Source organism: Mobula birostris, chromosome 19 (assembly GCF_030028105.1).
Source record: "Mobula birostris isolate sMobBir1 chromosome 19, sMobBir1.hap1, whole genome shotgun sequence".
Taxonomy (NCBI): Eukaryota; Metazoa; Chordata; class Chondrichthyes; order Myliobatiformes; family Myliobatidae; genus Mobula; species Mobula birostris.
Genome location: NC_092388.1, coordinates 56541983 through 56568387, shown reverse-complemented (window position 1 = coordinate 56568387; position 26405 = coordinate 56541983). Strand labels below are relative to the sequence as shown.

The window sequence follows — 26405 nt, the reverse complement described above, 5'->3', positions numbered from 1 at the left end:
GGGATCAAAGGATGTTTGGAAGGGTGAGGGTAGAGCGCCTGGGAAACTGTGGGATAGGTGGCAGAGAAGGAGTGCCAGGGGCAGGGGGTGGTGGTATGGGTGCAGACACATCCAGCCCTGAGACACCATCCAAGGTAATTTAATTCCAAACAGTTGGTTTATTGATCATTGCAGAATGTCTCTCTAGTGCTTCCTGCTCTCTCTCTGCCACCTTCCCCTTTTCCCAACCATGATTCTCCTCTCCCCACCCCCTTCCCACTCTTAATCAACAATGAAGACCCATATCAGAATCAGATTTATCATCACTCACGTCATGAAATTTGTTTTTTTTTTCGCTGCAGCAGTACAGTACAATACATAAAATTACTACAGTAATTTGCAAAATTCTTAGGTACTTTAGCTACATATATATATTTTTACACATTACTGTAATGAAAAAATTAGTTAAGATTAGCTTGCAGTGGATATAACTTGGAAGTTAATTTCTATGGGCAGCCAAAGTTGAGTAAGATGCTTCATAATCCCCCTTAATTAATAGAATTAAAGGTTTTTGTGAGATCAAAAAAGGCATTGTGTAGTGGTTGATGCTTTTCCTTCCTTATTGAGTTGATTCTTCTGAGGTAACAAATTCCTTGAAGTATTTTTGGAAATTTAAAGATAGTTTGATTTCTAAGTCTCGTATTATTCTTTACTTTTATTTTTCTTTAGCCTCTACTCTACTACTACTTAGAAGCACAGAGATCAATTAGTATTCTGAGAATACAGCTCCAGAGAGGATTTCTCCTTCTCAATAAAATGCTAACATTATAAAACAGTCTGGAGCTGTAATTATCTTGTCACCAATTAATTATTTTCCAATCTTATTTGGCTGAAAACCAAAATGGTTAATGAACTTGTATAGGCTGTCCCCAGGTTATGAATGCCCAACTAATGGACACTCTTATATACAAACAAGCTCCCATAAATACAAAAGTCTACAAATGACAAAACTACTTTCCTGTTTTCCTCCCTCTAGTTTGATCCTGATGCTTTTGATCGGAGGTTCTTCAGAAGTCAAGAATGAGGGATAAGACATGGTGCTTATGATTGTTTATTAAGCATTACAAGAACAAAAACAAGGGAAAAGGGAAAATGAGCAAGCAAAAGCAGAGTCTAAAAGACAGAGACAAAGAGGGACTCGAGGAAAGAGAAAGGGACCAATCCAATGTGTCTGGTCCGTTTATACCACTTGGCTGATAATGTACATTCCATTCAAATTCCATTGCTTAAATTAACCAATAAGATAGCCCCATTCAAATAATGCAATATTCAAATAATGCAACTGCAGTCACTACAAAACACACTAAACAATTACACATTCATTGTAATTATATAAAATACAAACAAGCATAAGAAAGTTACTACAAGGAAAATAACAATTATACAATCCAATCCATCTCTCTATCCCCCCACCTCCCTCTCCATCCATACCCCTCTCCTTTCCCTGCACCCCCGTTCTTTTAGTAGCTGTTCTTTCTTGTTGTTCTTGCGTGCTTTTGATGCCATTCGTCACAATACTGTTGAGATATGATTATCTATTTTGAGGGAATGTGGTGTATCTTGCCACATGGACAAAATTTACAAAACTGCAAAAACAGAACCTTTTCAGAACAGTTGAATTTGTATTTTGTATCCAAAAAATTAACGCCCTTATTTAAGATGGTAAGAATTTAAAGAATGTTAGAGAGCAACAGAATGTTTGTCGATAACTGCTCTGGACGCAATAGAAATTGCCCACTGGCCAGCCCGGAAAGAAAATAAATATATTCACGTGAAGCAGCCCAGATAACTTTCAAATGATCCAAATTTTCCTTGCTGTTTATTGCATCATCATTGGAACAATAACTACTATATTAATTTTGTTTTCTATTATTAACAAATTTGTGGCAAAACAATTATTTTGCCATACTTTGAGTAGGTGTTTTTCATATTCTTGAGTATTCTCATTCTCAGGTTGGCTCCGATACCAACTGAGATTATGTTATGGTAAATTCTAAGAGTTTCTGAGTTTTGGCCCATAAAATATATGGAAATTACCAGTAACAGCACGTTCTTATGATTTTTTTACAAAAAAAATACAACCAGAGTAAGTGTAAGAGAAAGAGAAATGCCTGCAATAATACATGAATTGGATTGATACTGAGGAGGAAAGCTTTTGAATGAGGGAAGATATTAACAATTTGATTGGTTGGCAGAAAATTACTAAATGAAATCAATTTTAGATAAGTGTGAAGTAATTTTAAGGATACATAATTAAAGGATGGAATCAGGGGAACCTTAAGAGCCTGTGTTTCCATTATCTTAGTGTTTAAAAAGGAACACTGCATTCTGCCTTTATAGCTGATGCACTGTACGTGAGAGCAGAGTGGTTTTGCTAGAATTATATACAACATGAGTTAGGTCACAGCTCTGGTCACCACATTACAGCAAAGATACGATTGCACTGGAGAGGCTGCCAAAAAGATTTAAGAGGATGCTACAAGGTGTGCAAAATATCAGCTATGAGGAAAGGTTGAATGGAACGTCATTTTCTTTAGAACACAGAAGCCTGAAATGAGGTTTAATTAATTAAATTATACAGATCAAAGATGGGGGAAGAGTACAAATTCTCCTGCTCACACACACACACACACACACACACACACACACACACACACACACACACACACACGAGGTTTAATTAATTAAATTATACAGATCAAAGATGGGGGAAGAGTACAAATTCTCCTGCTAACACACACACATACACACACACACACACACACACACACACACACACACACACACACAATGCTGGAGGAACTCAGCAGGTCAGGCAACATCTATGGAAAAGAGTACACTCGATGTTTTGGGCTGTGGAGTCAACATCAACTGTACTCTTTTTCCATTGATACTGCCTGGCTTGCTGAGTTCCTTCAGCATTCTGTGTGTGTTACTTGGATGTCCAGCATCTGCAGATTTTCTCTTGTTTGAAATTCTGGTAGTGGAGTCGAAAACCAGGAGGCATAGACATAAAGGAGAAAGATTAAAGGGTAGAAGAGAATTAATATAGGGATCTGGACCACACTAAAAATATTGGATGTTAAAATCTTGACCACATTTCAAGTGCACATGCTGCTGCTATTTAAAAGATTTAATGTGCTGGAAGATTAGATTAGGTTGGCAAGTCTGTTTATTTAGAGATGCAGCACAGTACAGGCCCTTCTGGCCCAACGAGCCATGCTGTCCGCAGCCCAACTATTTAACACTATCTCAGTCGCACAACAATTTACAATGACCAATTAACCTGCTTTGGACTGTGGGAGGAAACTGAACCCAAGCTGTCACAAAGAGAACGTACAATTTCCTTACAGGTGGTGGCAGGGACCGAACCCGGGTCACTGGCTTTGTAATAACATTAAGCTGACTGCTGCGCTACCATGCTGTCCGGGAAAAAAAGTTCCTTTGCTTTAACCTTCAAAAGTATTCTCCATTGAATGCTAGATTCTCAGGGAAGGATGATCCATTCATGGCTAACTAAAGTTAAAGTTAAAAATGGTGTCAAATTTGCTAACAAGGAATATAATGCTATGAAGATTTACACTGGGGGTTTAGAAGAATAGGAAGAATGTTAGAGATAGGCAAAAGATGTCTTTAAAAAAGGAAGGAGTGAAGTAGGTTATCAGAATAAGATAGCAAGGAATATTAAAATAAAAATAAATGACATAAAATAAAGATATACACAGAAACATAGAAAACCTACTGCACTGAGCTGTAGAATCTGAATTATTGAATCTACTAAAGGCTGGGATAACCAATTTTTTGAGCTATAGGACTATGGGAAACAAGGTAGGAAGATGAAGATGATGAGATCAGATCATCTGTGACCTTATTGAATGGTAGCTCAGGTTTGAGGTCCATATGACCTATTCCTACACCAGTTCCTTATGTTATTATGAATTGCTGAATAGCTTTTACCTATGAAGTAAATTCTAATCTAAAGGCTGTGAGTACATCTGATTAGGACTAGCCTAGATAGGAATTTTAGTTGGCATGGACCTGTTGAGCTGAAGGGCTTGTTCTGTGCTGTATGATTCGATGACTATCTGAATATATTGTGCTTAATCCAATGAATTTCTACTCCCGTTCTTTATTATCCTGTTCCTTCCCCCCCCCCCACACCATAAATATTTATTCAGTTCTTTTGCCGATGTCTTAATTGAATCTGCTTCCACCACATTCTCAGGCTGTGGATTCCAGTTCACCACAAATTGCTGTGAACTCTTCAAAGTTGCCTCCCCAGTTTTGCCAGTCACCATAAAAATGTGCCTTAAAATAACCTATACATCTGCCAGTGGAAACAATTTCTCTTTATTATGACCATTTATAGAGTGGCCAAGTGGTTAGGGCTAGCGATCTGAAGGTCGTGGGTTCGAGCCTCGACTGAGCAAGGCACTTAACCACACATGCTCCAGTCTACCCAGCTGAGAATGGGTACCGGCAAAAATGCTGGATGTTAACCTTGCGATAGACTGGCGTCCTATCCCGGGGGGGAGTTTCGTACTCTCAGTTGCTTCACGCCACGGAAACCGGCATAAGCACCGGTCTGATGGGCCACAAGGCTCGTGACAGACTTAATAACCATTTATAATTGTAAACACCCTTGTAAATTACTGTTCTCTGAAGAAAACAATCTGCAGTCTTTCCACAGACATTATCTACTCTCTTGTCTGACATGCTAATTAAATCCTCAAAAAAATCACCCAGGTTTGTTAATAATGCATTTCTCCTTTCAATTGGCCTTTATTTCAGAGGGAATGAGAAAACGGAGGCTTTCAAAATAGGCAAGCTTAGTGGTCAACCACTTGACAAATTTTGAGGTGTGCAAGTGGCAACCTATTTTCAGTTTAATGGATTATTTATAATGGAATCTGCCTTTGTGATTACACCTCCTTCCCCACACCCCGATCATCCCCAGCAGATCTTATATTAGTTGTTTAATTCCATCACTGCTTGGAAGGAGTGTTACTGTGCAACAGCTTTTATACACAGTATCCTTTAAAAATGTGAGCACAATCTTATTGTGGAAATATTAAAACGTTAGATAATGTATGACTGAAGTGGACTGAATTATGTTTCCATACTGTGGTCTAGCTATTCCTTGTCCGTTTTATCCTGCTTCACCTGACTCCACTTAATCTTGATTTCCTCCAGAGCCAAGTCCCTCTCCAGAGTGACAAGTTTGTGTAGGTGGATTTTGTTATAAATAGGGACTGAGGAATGTGTGGTGGAAAAGTTGATGCAATATGTGTGTAGGTGGAAAAAATCTTAATGTCTATTACTCCTGAAGATCCTATAAAATTTTTTCACAGCAAATCAATAGCTAAATATTTAAATCTCATTAAAAAGCTTGAATTAATGTTCACTTACTGTTCACTGTTCCTTGATATACTTTATACTTTATTGTCGCCAAACAATTGATACTAGAATGTACAATCATCACAGCGATATTTGATTCTGTGCTTTCCGCTCCCTGGATTACAAATATTAAATATTAAAAATAGTAAAAATAAATATAAAAGTTTAAATTATAAATCATAAATAGAAAATTTAAAAATGGAAAGTAAGGTAGTGCAAAAAAACCGAGAGGCAGGTCTGGATATTTGGAGGGTACGGCCCAGATCCGGGTCAGGATCCGTTCAGCAGTCTTATCACAGTTGGAAAGAAGCTGTTACCAAATCTGGCCGTTCGAGTCTTCAAGTTCCTGAGCCTTCTCCCAGAGGGAACAGGGACGAAAAGTGTGTTGGCTGGGTGGGTTGTGTCCAGTAGGCGAATTGCAAAGCGTCGAGGTTGACCGGTAGGCTGTGGTTGATGTGTGCCATAGCCAATCTCTCGAAGCACTTCATAGCAATTGATGTCAGAGCCACAGGTCGATAGTCATTCAGGTATGCCACCTTGCTCTTCTTCGGCACTGGGATTATCGTTGCCTTCTTAAAACACGAGGGGATCTTAGACTGAAGCAAGGAGCAGTTGAAGATGTCAGCAAACACTCCAGCTAGCTCGCTTGCACAGGCTTGGAGAACCTGTCCTGGGACGCCATCTGGGCCTGTCGCCTTCCTTGGATTTATCTTCAGGAAGGCCCTTCTAACGTCCTCCTCGGTGACGATGAATCTCAATGCCACCAGGTCCAGTTCATCCGGAGGGAGCTCCTCTTCTGTTGGAATCTTGCGTAGAATACGTTAAGTTCGTCAAGAAGAGAAGCGCCACAGTTATTGTTATACCCAGCCTTTTCTTTGCGCCCAGTGATCTCATTTAGACCCTGCCATAGTCTTCTGGCATCCCTCTGGTTAGCCTGGGCTTCCAGCTTGGCTCGATATTGCCTCTTGGCGCCCTTAATGGCTTTCCGGAGTTCACACCTGGATTCCGTGTAGTGACTAGTTTCCCCGGACCTAAAAGCCACAGCTCTAGCCTTTAAAAGCAACTTAACCTCATAATTCATCCAAGGTTTCTGGTTAGGGAATACCCGGATCGTCTTGCGAGACATGCAGTCCTCCGTGCATTTCCAAATAAAATCCGTCACAGCTGAGGTCCTTGAATACTAACCAGTCAACCGATTCAAAGCAGTCACGGAGGACCTTATGATGCTTTCTGGCCTTGCTCCCTTCTTTTCATTCTAAGTTCTAAGCCTACATTGAAAATTGAAGTTGCATACAGTATACCAAGCAATTGCACATATTCAAAATTAAATAGATCTGAATTTTTCATTTAGTTTTTAAAAGGGTCACTTTCAGATAATGTGTACTATGTTTCTCATTTATATCCACAAGACAAGGTATTGAGGCATAATTGGAAATAAACCATCATAATAGGGACCTGAAGATACAGGAGACAGCAGATCCTGGAATGTGTAACAACAAACAAGAAGGTGGAGGAAATGAACAGGCGTTGTTTCAGGTTGAGTCTCTTCATCTGGATTTGTTGGTTCATTTCAGCAATGTAGAAAATCTTCTTGCTTAAGATTGTCAGCAGCAATACTTCATTTGAACTAACAACAATCTGCATTTGTATTGCCCCTTTAATCTAATTAAGTGTCCAAAGGGAATTGACAGAATGTTAAGAAAAAAATGTGCTTCTGCAATATTGGGCCAAAGGCTTGATCAGAGGTTTATAGAGAAAGAGTCATCAATGAATAATGGATGTAGAAGAGACTCTTAATGAGGAGAGCAGAAAACTTGATAGGTTATGGGATTGGAGAAAATTATAAGTAAGAAGGATGTCACAATTAAAGGATTTAAATAAAGATGAGAACCTGAAATGCATGGTTATGCTTAAGTTTAGTTGCACTAGAACCATTCATACAGTGCTTAATTTCTAACAGAATGGTTTCATTTACCTTGCATGTATTGTACCTGGCAGATTGCACTCAAAATTGGCTTGCTGATGGGAAGCAGAGGGTGGTGGTAATGGGCTACTTTTGTGATTGAAAGCCAAGAGACCTGTAGTGCTTGGACACTTGCTATTTATAATACACATGAATCATTTGGATATGAAAGGAGATGCTGATGACACAAAATTACTGCTATTGGTGAAAGTGAGGAGGCTAGACATACACTCTTACGACAAAATTGATCTGTTGGTAAGATAGATGGAGTTTAATCCTGGAAGTACAGGGTAAGGGAGAATTAATATATAATATAATTATCCTATAATTATACCTATAATAAAATTTTAGGATGTATCGAGGCACAAATAGACCTTAGTGTATGATGATTCCTGAATGTGGTAACATAGCAAAGGTGGCAAAGAAGGCATTCAGGAAACGGTACTTAGCTGTGTGGGGAATAGAATGTAAAAACAAAGATGTAATTGTAAAACATCTGTTATGCCACAGCTGAAATATCGTGGATGGTTCTGTTTGCCACAAATATAGGAAGGATATGATTGCACTGCAGAGGATACAGAGGATATTCACCAGGATGTTGCTTGTTTTGGAGCAGTTCATTTATCAGGAGAGTCTGAATAGGCTAGGTTTGCTTTCCTTGGAGCAGAGGGGCTCAGGGGAGAGCTGAAAGAGATACATAAAATTATGAGGGGCATAGATAGGATAAACAGGAGGGAACTCCTCCCCATAACAGAGGTAACAGAAACTAGAAAGTGTGTGTTTAGGGTAAAAGGTAAGAGATTTAGAGGAGATCTGAAGAAGAATTGTTTTCATCTAGTGGGTGATTTGAATCCGTAATGCACTGCCCGAGTGGAGACAGATACACTCCCCATAGTTTAGTAGTATTCAGACAAGCACTTAAATTACCAGTGCATTGTAGGCGATGGATCTAGAGTTAAGAAATGGAATTAGTTTGGATGGGTGCTTGAGGTTAGTGTGGACATGATGGGCTGAAGGGTTTTCAGTGTTGTGTGACTCTTTGGTCAAGTATTTGCATCTAATATGGAACCAAGAAAGGACATTTCTGTTGGCAAGTGGAACAAGTGTGTTACAGGAGTTGGTCTGGGCCTCAGCTCTTTTTACAAATGCATGTGAGTAAATTAGATAAAGGAACTTCAGGGATGGTTGCTAAAGATGAGGAAGAAAGTAACAAGGGCATCAAGTAGTTAGAATGCAAGTAGATAGAATGCAATGTGAAATTATCCTTTTTCACAGGAGATTTTTTTAAAGGAGCAACAGGAGAACACATCATAGTACAGTAGTCTCTGTTTTATTTCATACATTATTATTGCACATTGGTAAATTGTGTATATTATTATTCTGTACTTTATTAGCTAAGTCTGCACACTGCTAGATGTGTTTTTAAATGTTACTTCTGTAACAAAAGAATTTCCCACGCTGGATCAATAAAATACTTATTATTACTATTATATTAACTAAATGGTGATATTGCAGAGCTCTGACAACAGAGGGATTTTCGTAACTTAGTGCATAGAGTATGGGCGATAACCACATTTGGGATACCGCGTACGTTATTGGTCTGCTCATTTTGAGAAGAATGCAGGTGCATTGGAAATAGTTCAGAGGTTAAGAGTTATGAACAAATTGCCTTCTGTGGGAAGATTGGATGGGTTAGGCTCGTGTGAAGGTGACTTGATTGAGACACATAAGATCTTGAGGTGTCTGTACAGCATGGATGTGGAGAAGATGTTTCCACTTGTGGGAGAACTTAGAGTCACTCTTTTACAAAGGGTGCTGAAGTAAACAACTTAATCTGAGAAAATTTTGGAACTTTTTCAAAGAGCAACCTAAGTGTGGTCTTTGAATATTTTTAAGGCAGAAGTAAGATGTATTTTTGACGAGCAAAAAAGATGTCAGGATAGACAAGCATGTGGGAGCTGAGGTCAGAAACAGATCAATGATCATCTTAATGGTAAAACAAGTATTTTACATGTTCATACATACCATGTGCACTTTCTAACAGTGAGAAATAAAAGAGAGAAATATCTTTTTGAAGCAGAAGAGAGACTTATTCACAGTTGTAAATATATGGAGTGAATATGTGGAGCAAACTTCAGTGACTGCAAGGTCAACCATCTTAAACAAGGAGCTGTATGTTTTTTTGGATTATGAATCATACAGATACAAATGGTAAAATACCATTTTGTGATGAGTAAAGGAGAGAAAATGTGGAGGTTTAAAAACAATTTGTGAAGGAGTGATAATTTATAAAGCAGAAGATATTTAAAAATTGTTGATGAAATGCTTTAGGGATAAACATAAAACCTAGATCTGTTGAGTTCCTGGGGCTGGTAAGGTATTTGAAAATAATTTTCAATAAACAATGCAGGCAGATACAAAAACTCTAGGCATTTACCTTCACCTTTTTGTTGTTTCATAGTAATCAAACCTTCAATGGCAATGAACTTTAGCACTTGTGTTTTATTTGCATAACTAATTAGTACATGCACGTGTGGGTTAAAATAAAACAGATTTCATGTAAATGGCTCACAGAAATAATTTGGATTTGTTCACCTCAGAAAAAAATTTACATTCCACCAAGCTGGTGCTGTCGTTTCTATTAATTCTTTCACTATTACAAGCAATATTTGAAGCCGTATATCTTCATTCTAATTATCAGAATTGATTTTACTTTCTTAAAATTCAAAGCTTGACATGAAGCTTAGCAAGGCAATCAACAAAGGAATGGGCTGGGCAATAATATGAAGAATGAAGACTTTGCCACTCCAGGCGTAATTCATACTGCTGTTATTAACAAGTGAAATACTGAGTCATATTCTTCATGTGTTATCTAAAACAGTAGCTAGTCACTTTCATTGTCTTTGCTCATGTTTTATCCTTTACTTTGTTAACAGTTAATATACTTGTAAATTTAATGAAGTTGTATGTTGCATTAAAACAGATGCAGATTTACTTTGTTGAATTTGATTTTCAGGTCAGTGTTGAAGTTCTGGTGGAACATCCTTTTTTTGTTTTTGGAAAAGGCTGGTCATCATGTTGTCCGGAGAGAACCTCCCAACTATTTGGCTTGCCATGTTCGAAACTTTCTGTTGGCGATGTTTGCATATCTCTCACACTGAAAAATCTGAAAAATGGCTCTATAAATAAAGGACAGGCTATTGACACGACTGGTGCTTTGTTGAAGCACCCGAAGAATTATAGTATAACTGGGAGCAGGCCCCGATACTTGGAGCGGGAGAACGGGATTGTTCAGGGAAATGTACCTGTTGTTTCAGAGAATGGCAAATTGTTTTCTGAAACCATTACAGTACAATCTGCAAAGTCTTGGCTCAACAAAACGGAGGTTGGAAGGCCTTCAACAAGAAAAAGAAGGTGGTCTGCTCCTGAAACACGAAAAGTAGAGAAGACTGAAGAGCAGCCATTGAATCTTCCCAAGCCTTCCTTCATTCCTCAGGAGGTTAAGATTTGCATTGAAGGACGGTCCAACATAGGCAAGTGAAGGCACTTTGGGGAGTGACAGTAGCTCAAAATTGTTAAATCTATAATACTGTACTGTAGACTTAAAGCTAGAAAAACCCCCAGTATTTACACGTTATCTGCTTGTTATTTTAGGTTTTTGTTAATAACATGTTGTAATAATTTTGAATGGTGTTACGGAGGAGACTGGTAACTGTTCTTTCCACCTAGCTTTGACTGTTCACTGTTTATTGAATGCCCTTATAAAAATTCTCACCTGGATTATTCCTGTCATGATTAGAATCCATTATAGTCTTCTCTGGTACTGTTTTTTTAAAATTTGGTTCATATTTAGTGACAGTTGGTGCCACTTTCTTTATCCCCCATGCTTATTTGTACATTGTGCAACATAACAATGTGGCAGGATGGTCTTTGGGCACTTGCAATTCAGTAATATTTATTTACTGGGTATCTTAGTCTGGATGCTCAACATCATACCAAATTGACAAGTTTAGTGTTATCTGTAAACACTGTCATCCACTTAAACTAGATACTGAACTTTAAAAGAAAAGGAAATGAAAAATAATGTAAGTTTTAGAAGACATGAGTCTAGAACCAATTGTAGATTCAAGTTGTTTGGAAGAATGAGAATCGATGATTCTTGTATGAATGAGTAAATATGGTAGTAGTTCATTGAAGACTGCTTTATCAGAACGCACTTTTTAAATGTAATGCTTAATAAAGAGAGAGATGGGGAATCCCAGTAAGTTGAAACAAAAGCTTGAAGAGAAATCTAAGAGTTATCCAGTGTTTAACTGTTGTACTTTTAAAGCATTTGGCAATTTGCACACCTTGAGAGTCAACAATCATCCAGTGAGTCTGTCAGTTGTGTTTTGCTCTCTACCTTTTTGAAAAGGGGAAACTTAAAAAAAAGAGAGATGTAGCGAATATTGTTTGGCCTGCCTTAGCATTGGGACCTTCCCACAGTGTTGTTTTTTTTGGGAAACTGTGTTGAGTGATTGACGCAGAAGTATGTCATATCTATTAATCTCTCTAGGACAGTTCGAAAGGCTGTATATTTCCAATAATTTCCCTTTTAAAAGATATCAGACTGTTTCAAAAATTAAAAGTAGTTTCCATTTGTGTCATAAAACTGGTTTCGGATTGATTTACATTTTACACATAAATATCAGTGCATACCAGTGATATCAACAGTTTTAAAAAATTGTATAGGATTTTAATCATTCAAATCTTTGTTCTTGGCCACCTTCAAATAATTCTTAGATCATTTTAGAGAGTGCAATGCTTTTTGAAGCACATAATACAATAACACTCAAACTTTCATTTATCAGTATTTAAAATGAACAAAGCCTCCTTTAATCTTGTTGCATAATAGCTATCAAATAAAACTAAAACCTTAGAATTGAGGGAGGGTTTAGTGGGCGGTAACTTTTTAAATTAGTGCAAATAACTCAGTCTAGCTTGCATTGAAAAATAATTTCTTAACTTGCCTCTTTTAAGAATGTATCCAAAGCTCTTTCAACATCCTCTGGAAATGAGTGGGTATAGGATTGGAGAGGCTAAAAGGCTTAAGTATTGTTGAAGTTCACAATAATTAAAACTCTTAACAGCGCACCAAAATAGCTGAACAGGTTTTCACATATTGCACATTGACATTACTTGGTTAGTGCTGAGTTCCTAATGATAAAGTGGGGTTTATTTTCAATAAATACATCCGCCCTTCCATTAACTTGCTCAGGGCAGTCACATTCATATTCTTTTATTTTTCTTAATGCTAGATAGCAAGAAGAAAATTGAAGTGGAATGCGGAGATATGAGATTTTTAGTTAAATGGATCAGTGTAGCTATTACAGTCAGGTGATTTTTATTAAAGAAACCTCCTAGCATGGAAGCAGGGACTCGTTTAACTGACTGAATCTTCTGAAGAAACACTACAGGAAATGGTCAGGCACAATACAAATGATTCAGTTATTTGTTTCTGTTGATTTATAAGTACGAATTCCAGTTCTAGGATCTTGATCCACCCACATATTACTCCAAAATTGTTTGCTTGTTTAGTATGTGCAATAACTATTTGTTCAAAGAGCCAGGTTTAAAATGATAGGTCACATCTTTTTGCTTACATTTTTAAAAAATTGCATTTCTTACGAATCATCTTACTGCTGCCTTTTTTTTAAACTGAGTCCCTGGCCTTCTTTAAAGAAGAAGTGTGCTGAATTAGAATGCAAGGAAAGCTTTTACATTTATAACCAGATCAGCCATGTGCCTCTGTACAAAGTCTGATTTGCAATAGTTAACTGACAACAGGCTATTTTTTAAAAAGTTTGTAGTGAGTAAAAATAAAACCTCACACAAAATTAAGTCAGGGTATTCCCACCTGTTTGTAGACAGTTACAAATATTTACTGGTTATTCCTATAGCAGTAGAAATTTCCACCTACAACACCTTTTTAATTTGTTGGATATAGTGATTGGAGAGACCTGTAGAACCCTTTCACACCTCTTACTCAGGGATGGGCTGGTGTGTATGTGGAACACTGATGTAACCGGAAGCAGCACTTTCACTAACTCCGAAGCCTAATTTCTTTTTAACAGACCTAGCCTCAAATATTTGTTACCTTACTAATCAGATAACGGTGGCACTCTATTTACATGGAATCTTATAAACAAAGTGCTTTTGAAGAGTTAACAGTCAAGGCTCACATATGTTGATTAGTACAGGTAATGTGAATCTATTGCACATGGAGATTTGAATGTTGATGAAAGGTTACTCAGTTTTTGAAAGGCTCAGATACTGTTTAAACTAGCTTTGACTTTCATACCTTGTAATATAATGGAGGGGAGAAATAAACCATTAGAAAAGTTGAAGGTTCCCTTTAGCTGTTTATTTTAATTTGGTATGTCCAGGAGATTGATTTATTCAGGCTGTGGTGAGGTTGAAGTACTGTATAAAGAGGCTTTTGGACGTGCAGCCAGTTTGTGAATAGTTCCCAGATGTGAACGGCTGCTCCTGAGGTTTGCTATATTTTTGGTTGTTAGTATCTTTTGAAAGTTTTAAGTCTTCCATTGAGAATCAATTAGAGGCGGCAATTGTCTTTTTTGTTTTCTTTGTGGACTGACTAAGCTGTGGTCATCTAATGGCAATGGCCAGTAGAGGTAGGAAAATGGGGGAGGGATAAAATGTTTTGCACCTTAATGATGATGGGAGAGTTTTTTCAGTGCATAAATACGTAGTTAAGAGCTTTCATTGTGAAAGGGGGGGACGTTTTCCGTACACGTGTGTATTCTATGTAATTCCAGTGTACAATATTGTACTTGCACTAGCTTTTTTTAAACAATTATACAAATGGAAGAATTCATATTCTATTTTCTAATCGTGGTGTGTCTATTTGTAGGATACACTCGGGTCTGTTGAATTTTATGGTCCCTTTCTTTGATGGTGCTTGCAGGTTTTCTAGTTAGAAGTTATTTCATTATTATGATAATATTTGATCCAGACTTTGAACAAATTTTGTTTTAAAGAAATTGTCTGTATACCAGTACAAGTTTATTGTTTCAGTATACTCGTACTAATAAAATAACAGTGCCAACCACAACTGCTTCCTCCAGTTGCTTGTCTTTAGTTTTATTCTTTTGATGCACTTCTTAAGAATCAGCTTATTTCACACAACCTCCTCAGGCAAGTAAACGATCTGGTTACTGCCCATATAATGGACCCATTTTTATAGAAGTATTCTAATCTGCATTTTACTTTATCTTTGTTTTTCACTTATTTTGAGTTCTATAAAATGCTTTAAAGTAATGTAATAATTGTAAATTATTAAATATGCTTGAAACTTCAATTTCTCTTTCATTTCAAAGGCATCAGGTTATCGAGAGGCTGTCAGGGCAGTGTAGAGTTTCAGGATCTGCTGCCTGAAGCCAGTCACTGCCATGGCCTACCTTAGCTTACATGACAGCAGCCAGTTTGGTTCAATTGGTGTTGCAACAAAAAAAACATGGGGAGGGTTTGGGGCTGGGGGAGAAGAATGTGCCGCAGGCTGATTCAAGCACATTATGAAAAACCCACAATCCTTGGATTCCTGGGGAACAGAATATCTTAAACATTATTACTAAAGAGCACTTGATCTGGTCATTATCTGATTGCTGTAAGACCTACAGATCAGCAGTTTTATATAGATAGTTCTCCTCCAACATAATTGTTACAATTCTAAGAATCTAGCACAATAGAAAGCCATGTTATAGTAAAAAGGCTGTACTTGCCTTCAAAGTACAAGTTTAAACACCAGTGGCTTAGACAGCATCTATAAAAGGGAAACGGACAGTTGAAATTTTGAGTTAAGTCCAGTGGTTCCCAAACCTTTTTGGGTTACTGCTCCTTGGCTCCCATATCACAAACCCAACTCCCCTTCTCCCTTTCTGGCCATTACAAAGAACTATATAAAGAAATACGTTTTACGAAGAACAGTGAAAGAAAATAGTAACTGCAGATTCAAAGCAGTGACAAATAATTTTAAAAATTATTTGCATCTATTTAAAACGGCAAATAAAATTACTTAATTAGAGTAAATACAATTTTCATCAACAATTTTAGAGTGTGTGTAAGAAGTCCAAGTATTCACTACTTCATTGCTTTTTCACCTTCCAATGAGATGGATGGGCTTGGTGCAGTGATAGCAGCTTCTCGACATCAAGCTGGAGGTCACTCAGAAGGAGTCTCAGATCTCCATGTTCAGTAATTTGCAGTACGTTGCTTGGAAAGAAGTTGGGCAACGGCACTGAAACCGTGCTCCACCAAATATGGTGTTTAAAAGGCAATAAAGTATATCTTGACCTTTTCTTCACAGTGTAGCATAGTGTTCAGATATTTCTCTCTGCAACCAAAAGTCTTGATGTGATCTTTTTGAACCTCAGCTTCAGCTCAAATTCATTTTGTAGAGGATTAGTTCTTCCTCCATCCTTCCTCATTTGCAAGTGTTCAGAAATGGATTCATTACCCAACCTGGAATCTGGATCGAGAGATGATCCTGAAATCTCTCTGACATGCAGCTCACGCAGGTGGGCACAGTTTACTTGAAGTTCATCATCTGGTATTCTTTTGACTCTTCCAACTCAGAGAGGCTTGGAAATTGGAAAAGGTCATGACAGCCAATGTTGTACTTAAGTAGGATTAACTTGACAAAAATATGGAGACAACAGATTTGACTTTGATAAGATTCACATCATTCCTTGCAATTGAAGATTGCTTTCATTAAACCTTGCAAATAATGCTGACAAATAAGCAATGTCATGCGTAATATTGTTGAGTTGATTACTGAATGAAGCATTTGAATCTTCAAAGGATTTTACCAATTTCAAAAAGCACATAAGAGTCTCAAGCAGTTTCCTTTTGAGAGCCATATGACTTCTATGTGCAACAACAAGCATTCACATACAAAGCTTTCGAAATAGTCGAGAACAGAGAGCATGGGACTTGATTTTATTTACCGCTGTTTTAATTGTAATGATTTAATGATTTGTGCAGCTGATCACTTAGGTTTTTTGTGACAAGATGTTGCCTATGAATTATACAGTGAATGCTAGACATGTTAGGTATAGATTTTTTCAAGAAAGTAATGGTGGCATTCACTCATTGGTGGTGCCCCATCTGTTACGCAAGCAAGAATGTTGCTGACGGAATGTCCTTCTCTTTGAAAAATTGCTAAACAATATTGACTCCCACTTTATATCTGTTTCTAGTCCCCTTGAAAATAACAATTTTTGAACCATGCTTTCTTCTTTTATGAAGCAAACATAACCAAGAAGCAAAGATTTGTTGCCTGGCAAAGTTGACTCATCCAACTACAGAACAAATTCTTTGTCCCAAGTAGGTTGCACAAAGTGTCTTCCACATTCTCAGACATTTCATCTATTAGTCTTTAAACAGAGTTATATTTGAGTTGAATCACTTTAATTATTTGGTCTGGTGACTTATGCAAAACCTTACTCAAAAGCTCCATTACTGCTGACAGAATCAGTTCTTCAGTTGAATGGGACATTCAAGGTTTAGCAATGAAATGTTACATGAAGCATGCAAACCATCACTCTTTTGTCATGAAGCTCTGGCAAACATGTTTTGAAATGTTTTCCGTTTCTGAAATTTTTCATGAAGTTACTGAAAAAAAGCCAAGTTCTTGTTTGCTTTATCAAAGTGTATTCTCTTCAAATGTTCAAAGAGGCTGAATGGCTTCATTTCTTCATTTGAAAAAAAATCTTTTTCACAGAAGATACATTGGCTGTTATTAATTGCTTGGTGCTGATACAAGTCCGTATTTCAGATACTCCTCACTATACTGTCTAAACATTTTCTTTTGGTTTTTCCTGCTATTTTTTTTTATGGATTAACGACCATGGTCAATGGCCTATTGTTTAAGTCCAACCTTAAGTGCTGTGATCAATAAAGGGGAAAGTTCAGGCAAAACTTGACTCCCTGCCTGAAGGTACATAAAGAGGGGCAGTGATATCTTGTTTGGGCAGTAGGCTATAGAAATGTGGTTAAGACCATTTGAAAGTGCAAAGCCCATTGAATGGCATACCCTAAGTCATAGAAATTGCATGATTGTATCTGGCCAGGCCCAGAAATAAGATGATTCCTTCGGTCCAGATTTCTCATAATATGCCAAATACAGAAGTGTCACATTACTTTTCAACAACTATTAGCTACTTCAAGCAAAGTCTAAGGGAATGGTGGGTTAGCAAGTGACCAAGTGATTATGTGATTGTTGTTATCAGTCATGAGGCATTGAGGATAAAATGCTTATAATAAGTAATCAATTTATTAAATTAAGCTTGTAATCGCTCAGCTGCCCCTTTGCGACCAAGCACCCTCTCACTGTCCCTTCTTATCGCCCCCTTAGAAACTCCCGCTGCTCCTGGGAGGGGGCAATATCACCTACTTTGGGAACCACTGACCTAGATTAAATTACACCTTTTCCTTCCACCTGTTTATACTGGCTATCTCCCCTCTTTCTTTCGATCCAAATGAAGGATTTCAACCCGAAGTATGAATTGTCCACTTTCCTCCATAGATGCTGCCTGACATACTGAGTTCCTCTAGCTTTGTGTGTTGCCCTAAATTCCAGTAATTGGTGCCCGTGTTTCCATGGATTCATGGTTTTCCTGACCACGATCACGCAAAAAAAAAGTGCAGCCCATGTAATACAAATTGCATTCCTTGATTGCATTATAGCCAGTGCAAATGATGAAAATGCATTTTAACGGAACTGCCTGTAATAATTACCTGTCTGTGAGTGATGCTAGCAAGATTAGCATAAGTTCCTATCCAAATTAATAAACCTCAAAGTGTTAGTGCCAATTTCCGCTTTTATTGTCTATGTTAAATGCTGTTATAAGTACTGATGTCCAGGTTTCTGACCCTCTGAATGGTGATGTATGCCCAAGTCAGGATGAGCGTGACTTTGCACCATACCATTTCATCTGCTACCTTGGCCATCTGTCCAGTTGAGTTTGCAAGTTTGGGAGGTCCTGCGAAGGAAGATGAGCCGAAGAGCTGCATTGCATTTGGTAGAGGATACTTTCTGCAAACTCAGTGTGTCAGCAGTGGGAGTTTGGGGGATGAGGTTGCAATGCCTTCCCTAATAGGCAGTTTATTCTGGATGTCAAGGTTTTGAGTGTTATTAGATCACCACTCTTCAAAGCATGCGGTGAGTATTCCCGCAACACACAAAGTGCTAGGGAAACTCAGCGGATCAGGCAGCACCTATAGAGGGAAATGGACAGTCAACATCTTGGATGAAGACCCTTCATCTGGTGAGTACTCCTGATTTACTCTATAAATGTTGAAAAGCTTTGTGGATTTTGAAGACAAGTAATTTGCTCCAGGGTACCTAATGTCTGAACTGTTCTCATTTGTTGTTGTTCAGTTGTTAAGTCGAGTCTGACTGTTTGTGACATAATGGACCATAGGGTCCATTGGGTTTTCATGGCAAGATACGAGAGTAGATTGCCAGGCTTTTTTTCCCACGCAGATACTGCTGCTGCTCAGGTTGGGACCTGGCTGGGTTTGAACTCAGGACCATCTGCCTTCAAGTCCAGTGCTGATGCCACTACACCACCAGCCAGCATACTCTACCAATTGAAGTGTTTACTTGCAATTAACATGGCTTGGTCTGGTTACGTTCCTTGTCAGCACTGACCCTGTCAAGGTACTTTGGCACAAGTTTCACCAGTAATACAATTGAATATCAAGAGTAGTGGTGCTTAGAATGTTGGAGATGATTGTCACTTGATGTAAACATTGCTTACATTTCTCATTCTATGCCTGAATATCAGCCAAGTTTTCTACAGCCGTGAGGTCTAGGATGGCCTCCCTAGCAAGTTGTTTTATAGTAAAATGTACAATATGTAACACTAGCATAAAATTGCTATCCCAGCCACATACTGTGACTGCAGCACCTCAACAACCCTCAGCCTTCTTCAGCAACACCTCTTCCCCTGCAGTTTCTACTAGCTTTGAAGGCTGAGGGAGATGGGAGTGACGGAACCTTTAAGCTTCCCTCCAAGTTGCACACATTCTGACTTCTTTTGCCTGTTTCGCCACTGGTGTTTGTGGCAACAATGAAGGTCCTCCATCTCTGGTAACATTCATAACTTCCTTCATTATGACAGTGGCTTCCTCTCAGTTTACTGTCAGTTATGCAAGTTCTGGCTTAAATCAGGAATACTGTTGCACTCAGATGTAGAAGGATTCTTCATTGCTGTTTCCGTAACAATTTTGTTTGACCGGACAGGGTTGTTACCCCTGAGCTGAATCCCTGAACGCGGAGGATCAGTGAACCACTATTAATCTGGCCTCTACCCTTTGATCCGTTTGGCACACGTGATCCTAGCAAGAGCTAAAGCATAAAGCCAAGACTTCAGCCAGCATAGTTCTCCGGGTCATTGAGGCACACGAGGTCATGGTCCTATCAGAGGATCCTGATTTAGGCAGTTATTTTTCTGTCAATGGAACAGAAACTAAGACTTCCCTATTTACAAGCATTTATCACATGGACTGCAACAGTTTGAAGTGGCAGGTCACCATGACCTCGATTAGACTGGGCAATTTATACTAGCCTTTTTCTTAGATAATGAGATACAGCAATAGTGCTTCATGGCTTGTAGACCAAGAATAGTCTTTCCTTGATGCTGGTTATGCTGCCAGACAGAGAAGACTTCACTCCTCAATTCCTTTTAAGTTCAGTTTAGGCAGCCTGTTGATGGTATGCCCAGATAATAATAATGAAAGAACTATGGCCTTGAAATCCACATTTGGGTCAGGCTGTAGCAATGGTGGCAGCCATGTCCACTTGTACTATTTATGCCAATGTTCATAAATTATTTGAACTATCCTTACGTAGTCTGTATCATTTATGACCAGACTTAGTACCAACTCACTTAGCAACTTGGGATCAGACAGTCAAATCATTAAGAGTCTATGCAAGCTGAATTTGTGTCCCTAGGAGAAGAGTTACTTTAATATTGACTGTATTGAATTGTAATCAGAACAGAGGATATTGACAAACAATCCGCTGGAGGAACAACACTCACCTACACAATCTAAGGATTCACTTTTAAGGACTCTTTACAACTCATGTTCCCAGTATTATTTTTATTTGCAGTTTGAATTTAGCATGTCGGTGTTTCAGTCTTTATGTATAGTTTTTTCCCCCATAAAATTCTATTGAATTTTATATTTTCCTGTATATGCCTGCAAGAAAGTGAATCTCAAGGTAGTAACAATAACATACTTTGATAATAAGGTTACTTTGAACTTTGAAAACACTGGTTAGACCAACTTAGACTATTGTGTTCAGGAAGGGTGCAGAAGCTTTGGAAAGGTTGTGGAGGAGATTTACCAGGATGTCTCCTGGATTAGAGAACGTGTCTTATACAGAACAGTTGAGCAAGCTAGGCTTTTCTCTTTGGAGCGAAGGAGGATGAAGGGCAACTGAATAGATGTGTACAAGATGAGAACAGGCATAAATCCCAACCATTTTTTCTCCAGGGTAGCAATGGCTAGTACAAGAGGGCATAATTTTAAGGTGATTTTAGGTAAGTATAAGGGGTGATGCCAGAGGTAGTGTTTTTTTTTTACGGAGTGTTGAGTACACGGAACACACTGCTAGGGGTGGTGGTAGAGGCAACATACATTAGAGACGTGTAAGAGGCTCTTTAGATGGGTTATTAGCTTACAACACAAAGTATTTATTTATTGAGACACAGTGCAAAATAGGCCCTTCTGACCCTTCAAGCCAAGTCGCCTAGTTATCCCACGATTTAATCTGAGCGTAATCATGGGATAATTTACAATGACCAATTCTCCTACCAACCAGTATATCTTTGGACTGTGGGAGGAAACCAGAGCACCCGGAGGAAACCCACACGGTCACAGGGAGAATGTAACTCCTACAGGCAGTGGCGGGAGATAGCTTGGAGAGGAACTGCTTAATAGGGCATGATACATTTTTCAAATTGGCTAGATAACCCCGATCAATGCTGAAACCATGCAACACACATCAAAGTTGCTGGTGAACGCAGCAGGCCAGGCAGTACCTCTAGGAAGAGGTACAGTTGACGTTTCAGGCCAAGACCCTTCGTCTGGAGTCAGGAGTCCTGATGAAGGGTCTCAGCCTGAAACATTGACTGTACCTCTTCCTAGAGATGCTGCCTGGCCTGCTGCGTTCACCAGCAACTTTGATGTGTGTTGCTTGAATTTCCAGCATCTGCAGAATTCCTCTTGTTTGCGTGTTTAATGCTGAAACCATTGCAGGTTTAGAATTTTACAACTGGGTAGTATGTAGCTAATCAGATTTTAGTCTCTTCATATAAAGATAAGCAGCCATTTCAGTGGCTGATAAGGGAGTTCACTGATTTTTGTTACTGATCTTTGGTTGCATAATAATTGTACCACATTTCCACATTTATTGTCATCTATTTCAGAAACTTGGAAAGATATTTCATTGTTTAAATTGTCAAAAAGAAGAGTATTAATTCAAGAAAAATTTGACACCTTGCATGTTCTGAAAAGCTAATGTAACATCCTCTTTATTTAATTACTGTCTACTCTGAAAAAGGATCCAGTGTTTTTCCGGTGTATGAAGCAAATAAACTCTTCTCAGGCTTCCAGCTGGGTACAGGTATTGAGTATAACCGATGTTTCAATGCCAACTTTAACAAGTTTGTCAACAGAACGTCGGTTATAATCAATACCCATACCCGCTGGAAGCCCGAGAAGAGTCTGTACTGTCTACTCTCTCTCTCACAGACCCATATTATATGTAAGTTCCCACTGATGAGATACAGCTAATTACAATTGAGCGATTAGTTTCAAGTATATTATTTTTATTTCATATCCTTGAATAATACAAACACTAAAGAATTTATACAGTTAAAATCATGCTTGAAGTTGGTCTTCTAGCATTTATAGTTGTATTCTCCGAAGAAATCCAGTTAGTTGTTTTAATTTCTCTATGTGAATTTTTAATAACTATTTGGTAAAACCAAATGTTGATTTTTATCTCAGGATATCACCTTCAGTGAAGAATTGCTTCTCATTTTTAACTGTACTGCGGAATACAGCTATGGAAGCCCAGCTCTACAAGTTTAAGGTCTTGGAGGCAATAATAACTTTTTAATGGAAAATATTGATGTACTATGTGAGAGTAAAGATTATGTTCAACGACACAGTATGTTGAATGAGACACCACAGCACATTACACCTCTGGCGAGTTCACCTTTGCAGCCCGGTCTAAGAGAACATTTGGTTAAACTGCTGTGTGACTCGGATGAACGTTGTCCTCCGGCTCAGTTCCTTTAGTTTGGCAGCTCCAACATAGGTGCAGGTAGAGCGTAAACCACCTAAAATATCAAGGATTGTGTTCTCCACATCTCCTTTATACGGAACTTCCACTGTTCTGCCTTCTGAGGCCCTGTATGGAAAAGAAAGAGGAATTCACTCTGTTGTAGGAGAAGCACAGGTGTGAAAGATGCACTTGGAATTAATTGTATACATTTCCAACTTTATGGCTATTTTGGTAATGCCCGAAATAAATCTTCCCATGAATTGAAACAATAGAGCTTTGTAAAAGTACACAGGCAATAATGTCTTTCAGCTGAAGACCTAGAAAAGCCACTGCTAATCAGTGGGGCTGAAGAACCAGAAGGTAAGCACATTCTTCTCCTCTTCGCTTTTTCCTGCTTTCCGACCCACAAGTTTTAAGAGCCATGGAGACACCAGAGGCTGCAGGCGCTGAAATCTGGAGCAAAAGACAGACTGAACAAGTCAGGCATTCCGTGTAGAGGCAAATGGACGGTTAATATTTAGGGTTGAGAGCCTTCATTTGGACTTCACACTGATTGTTTATTTCCCACTAAAGACGCTCTTCGACCACTTGAATTCCTCTGCCCCCAATTGAAGAAGATTGTCAGTTATGCTATACAGTGGATAGAACTTTGGAAAAGTACAGCAGAGGAACAGGCTCAGAATGCCTGTGCTGATTATGATGCCAAATGAAACTAACACCTTCTACCTGTACATGATCCATATCCCTCCATTTCCTGCATATTCATTCCTGTCTTAAAAACCTTTTAAATGCTACAATTGCAGCTGCTTCCAACAAAACTCCTACTTGCTGTGAAATGAAACTTTTACCCTCGTACTTCAAACCTATAACGGCAGTTTTGAACATTCGTTCGCTGGCAAAAGAGATTCCAACTGTCTACCATATTTATGCCATTCATAATCTCCCTTAGCCTCTGGTGCTCCAGAGAAAATAATCCAAATTTGTCTATCTCCTTATTGCCTTTTCATCCAGGAAGTATTGTGGTAAACGTCTACCAAAGCTTGCGCATCCTTCCTCTAAATGGGGTAACCAGAACAACACTCCAAGTTCAAAGTAGACTTATTATCAAAGTACATATATGACACCATTTACAACCCTGAGATTCATTTTCTTGTGGGCATACTCAATAAATCCATAATAGAATCAACTTGGGCATTTGACCACTGTGCAAAAGGCAAAACTGCAAATACAAAAAGAAAGAAATAATAATAATGAATAAATGGCAAAAAATATCGAGGACATGAGATGAAGAGTCCTTGAAAGTGAGTCCATAGGTTGTGGGAACATTTCAATGATGGGGCAAGAGAAGGTAAGTGAAGTTATCCCTTCTGGTTCAAGAGTCTGTTGGTTGAGGGTTAACAACTGTTCCTGAACCTGGAGGTGACTCCTGATATTTCTCTTGATGGCAGCAGCGAGATGGAATGACGGGGGTCCCTGATTATAATTCCCTGCGTTAATGCTTCATGTAGATGTGTTCAATGGTGGGGATGGTTTTACCCACAAAGGATTGGGCTGTATCCAATACTTTTTTCAGGATTTTCCATTCAAGGGAATTGGTGTTTCCATACCAGGCTGTGATGCAGACAGTCAATGTACTCTCCACCACTCATCTATAGAAGTTTGTCAAAGTTTCAGATGTCATACTGAATCTTCGCAAACTCCTAAGGAAGTGAAGGAACTGCCAGGCTTTCTTCATGATTGCATTTACATGCTGGGCTTAGGACAGCTCCTCCGAAACGATAACACTGAGGAATTTAAATTTGCTGACCCTCTCCACCTCTGATCCTCATGGACTCTGGTTTCCTCCTCCTGCACAGCCTAAACAATTTTCTATACCAGTGGAACAAGATTTTTTTGACTCATGTTTATGCCTCGACTGGTAAGCATGTCATACACAGTCTTTACTACTATCCTTACGATCCCTCTTTACATCAATGTTGTTAAGGATCCTAATATTAACTGTATACTTTCCCCTTACACTTCACCTCCCAAAGTGCAGCAGAGTCAAATTCAGAATCACGTAGCACAGAACAGGCCCAAATGATCCATGCCAAACATGATGCACCATCCAAGCTGATCCCATTTGACACATAACTTAAACCTTTCCAATTCAGGTACCCGTTCAACTGTCTTTTAAAATTTATTATTCTACCTGCCAAAACCACTTACATTGGCAACTCGTTCCATAAACACACTGTGAATGAGTTGCCCCTCGAGTTCCTATGAAATATTTCTCCTCTCACCCTAAATATATGCCCTCTATACTCCTCATGATTTTATACATCTCTATAATTTCACCTCGGCCTCCTAGGCTAAGGAGTTAAATCCTAACCTGTTGAACCTCTTCCTATAACTTAATCCCTCAAGTCCTGGCGACATGCTTGTGAATGGGGCTGCTTCTTTTTACGTTGTACATCAACGATTTGGGTTATAGAGTAGATGGCTTTGTGGCTAAGTTTGCTGATGATACGAAGATAGGTGGAGGGGCCAGTAGTGCTGAGGAAACAGAGAGTCTGCAGAGAGAGTTGGATAGATTGGAAGAATGGGCAAAGAAGTGGCAAATGAAATACAATGTTGGAAAGTGTATAGTCATACACTTCGGCAGAAGAAATAAACAGGCAGACTATTATTTAAATGGGGAGAGAATTCAAAGTTCTGAGATGCAATGGGACTTGGGAGTCCTCGTGCAGGATACCCTCAAGGATAACATCCAGGTTGAGTCAGTGGTAAAGAAGGCGAATGCAATGTTGGCATTCATTTCTAGAGGAATAGAGTATAGCACCAGGGATGTGATGTTAAGGCTCTATAAGGCGCTGGTGAGACCTCACTTGGAGTACTGTGGGCAGTTTTGGTCTCCTTATGTAAGAAAGGATGTGCTGACGTTGGAGAGGGTACAGAGAAGATTCACGAGAATGATTCCGGGAATGAGAGGGTTAACATATGAGGAACGTTTGTCCGGTCTTGGACTGTATTCCTTGATGTTTAGAAGAATGAGGGGGGGGCCTTATAGAAACATTTCGAATGTTGAAAAGCATGGACAGAGTGGATGTGACAAAGTTGTTTCCCATGATGGTGGAGTCTAGTACGAGAGGGCATGACCTAAGGATTGAAGTGCACCCATTCAGAACAGAAATGTGAAGAAATTTTTTTAGTCAGAGGGTGGTGAATCTATAGAATTTGTTGCCACAGGCAGCAGTGGAGGCCAAGTCATTGGGTTATTTAAGGCAGAGATTGATAGATATCTGAGTAGCCAGGGCATCAAAGCTTATGGTGAGAAGGCAGGGGAATGGGACTAAATGGGAGAATGGATCAGCTCATCATAAAATGGCAGAGCAGACTCGATGGGCCGAATGGCCAACTTCTGTCTTGTGGTCTAAATCTTTTCTGCATTCATTCCATCTAGCGCAGGGGGGCCATAACAGAGCACATTACTCCATACAGCATCACCAGTGTCTTGTACAATTGCATTTTGATCGTCTTTTATATTGAATGCCGTTACTAATGAAACCCAGTGTGTCAGAGCCCTTCTTCAACACCCTGTATACCTGTGACTCCACATATTAATATTACTCCACCTGTGACTCCACCTGTGACTCCTGAAACCAC

The 26405-nt window shown here is 38.8% G+C and overlaps 2 protein-coding genes across 12 annotated transcripts in view; one reads left to right on the top strand and one right to left on the bottom strand.

Annotated features, from left to right (window-relative positions):
- The window catches only part of atxn1a (ataxin 1a), a 310350-nt gene extending 298445 nt beyond the window's left edge, over window positions 1-11905 (top strand). For all 11 annotated transcript variants that reach the window (XM_072283639.1, XM_072283638.1, XM_072283646.1 and 8 more), the window contains one exon: window positions 10416-11905. In XM_072283639.1, the coding sequence (XP_072139740.1) occupies window positions 10416-10940 (525 nt within the window). In that variant the 3' untranslated portion in view covers window positions 10941-11905. The remainder of the gene's footprint in view (window positions 1-10415) is intronic.
- A 10233-nt stretch (window positions 11906-22138) lies between these two features.
- LOC140212359 (GMP reductase 1) overlaps window positions 22139-26405 on the bottom strand; it is an 89308-nt gene continuing 85041 nt past the window's right edge. The window contains exon 9 of the mRNA XM_072283067.1: window positions 22139-22886. Coding sequence (XP_072139168.1) covers window positions 22706-22886 — 181 coding nt within the window. The 3' untranslated portion in view covers window positions 22139-22705. The remainder of the gene's footprint in view (window positions 22887-26405) is intronic.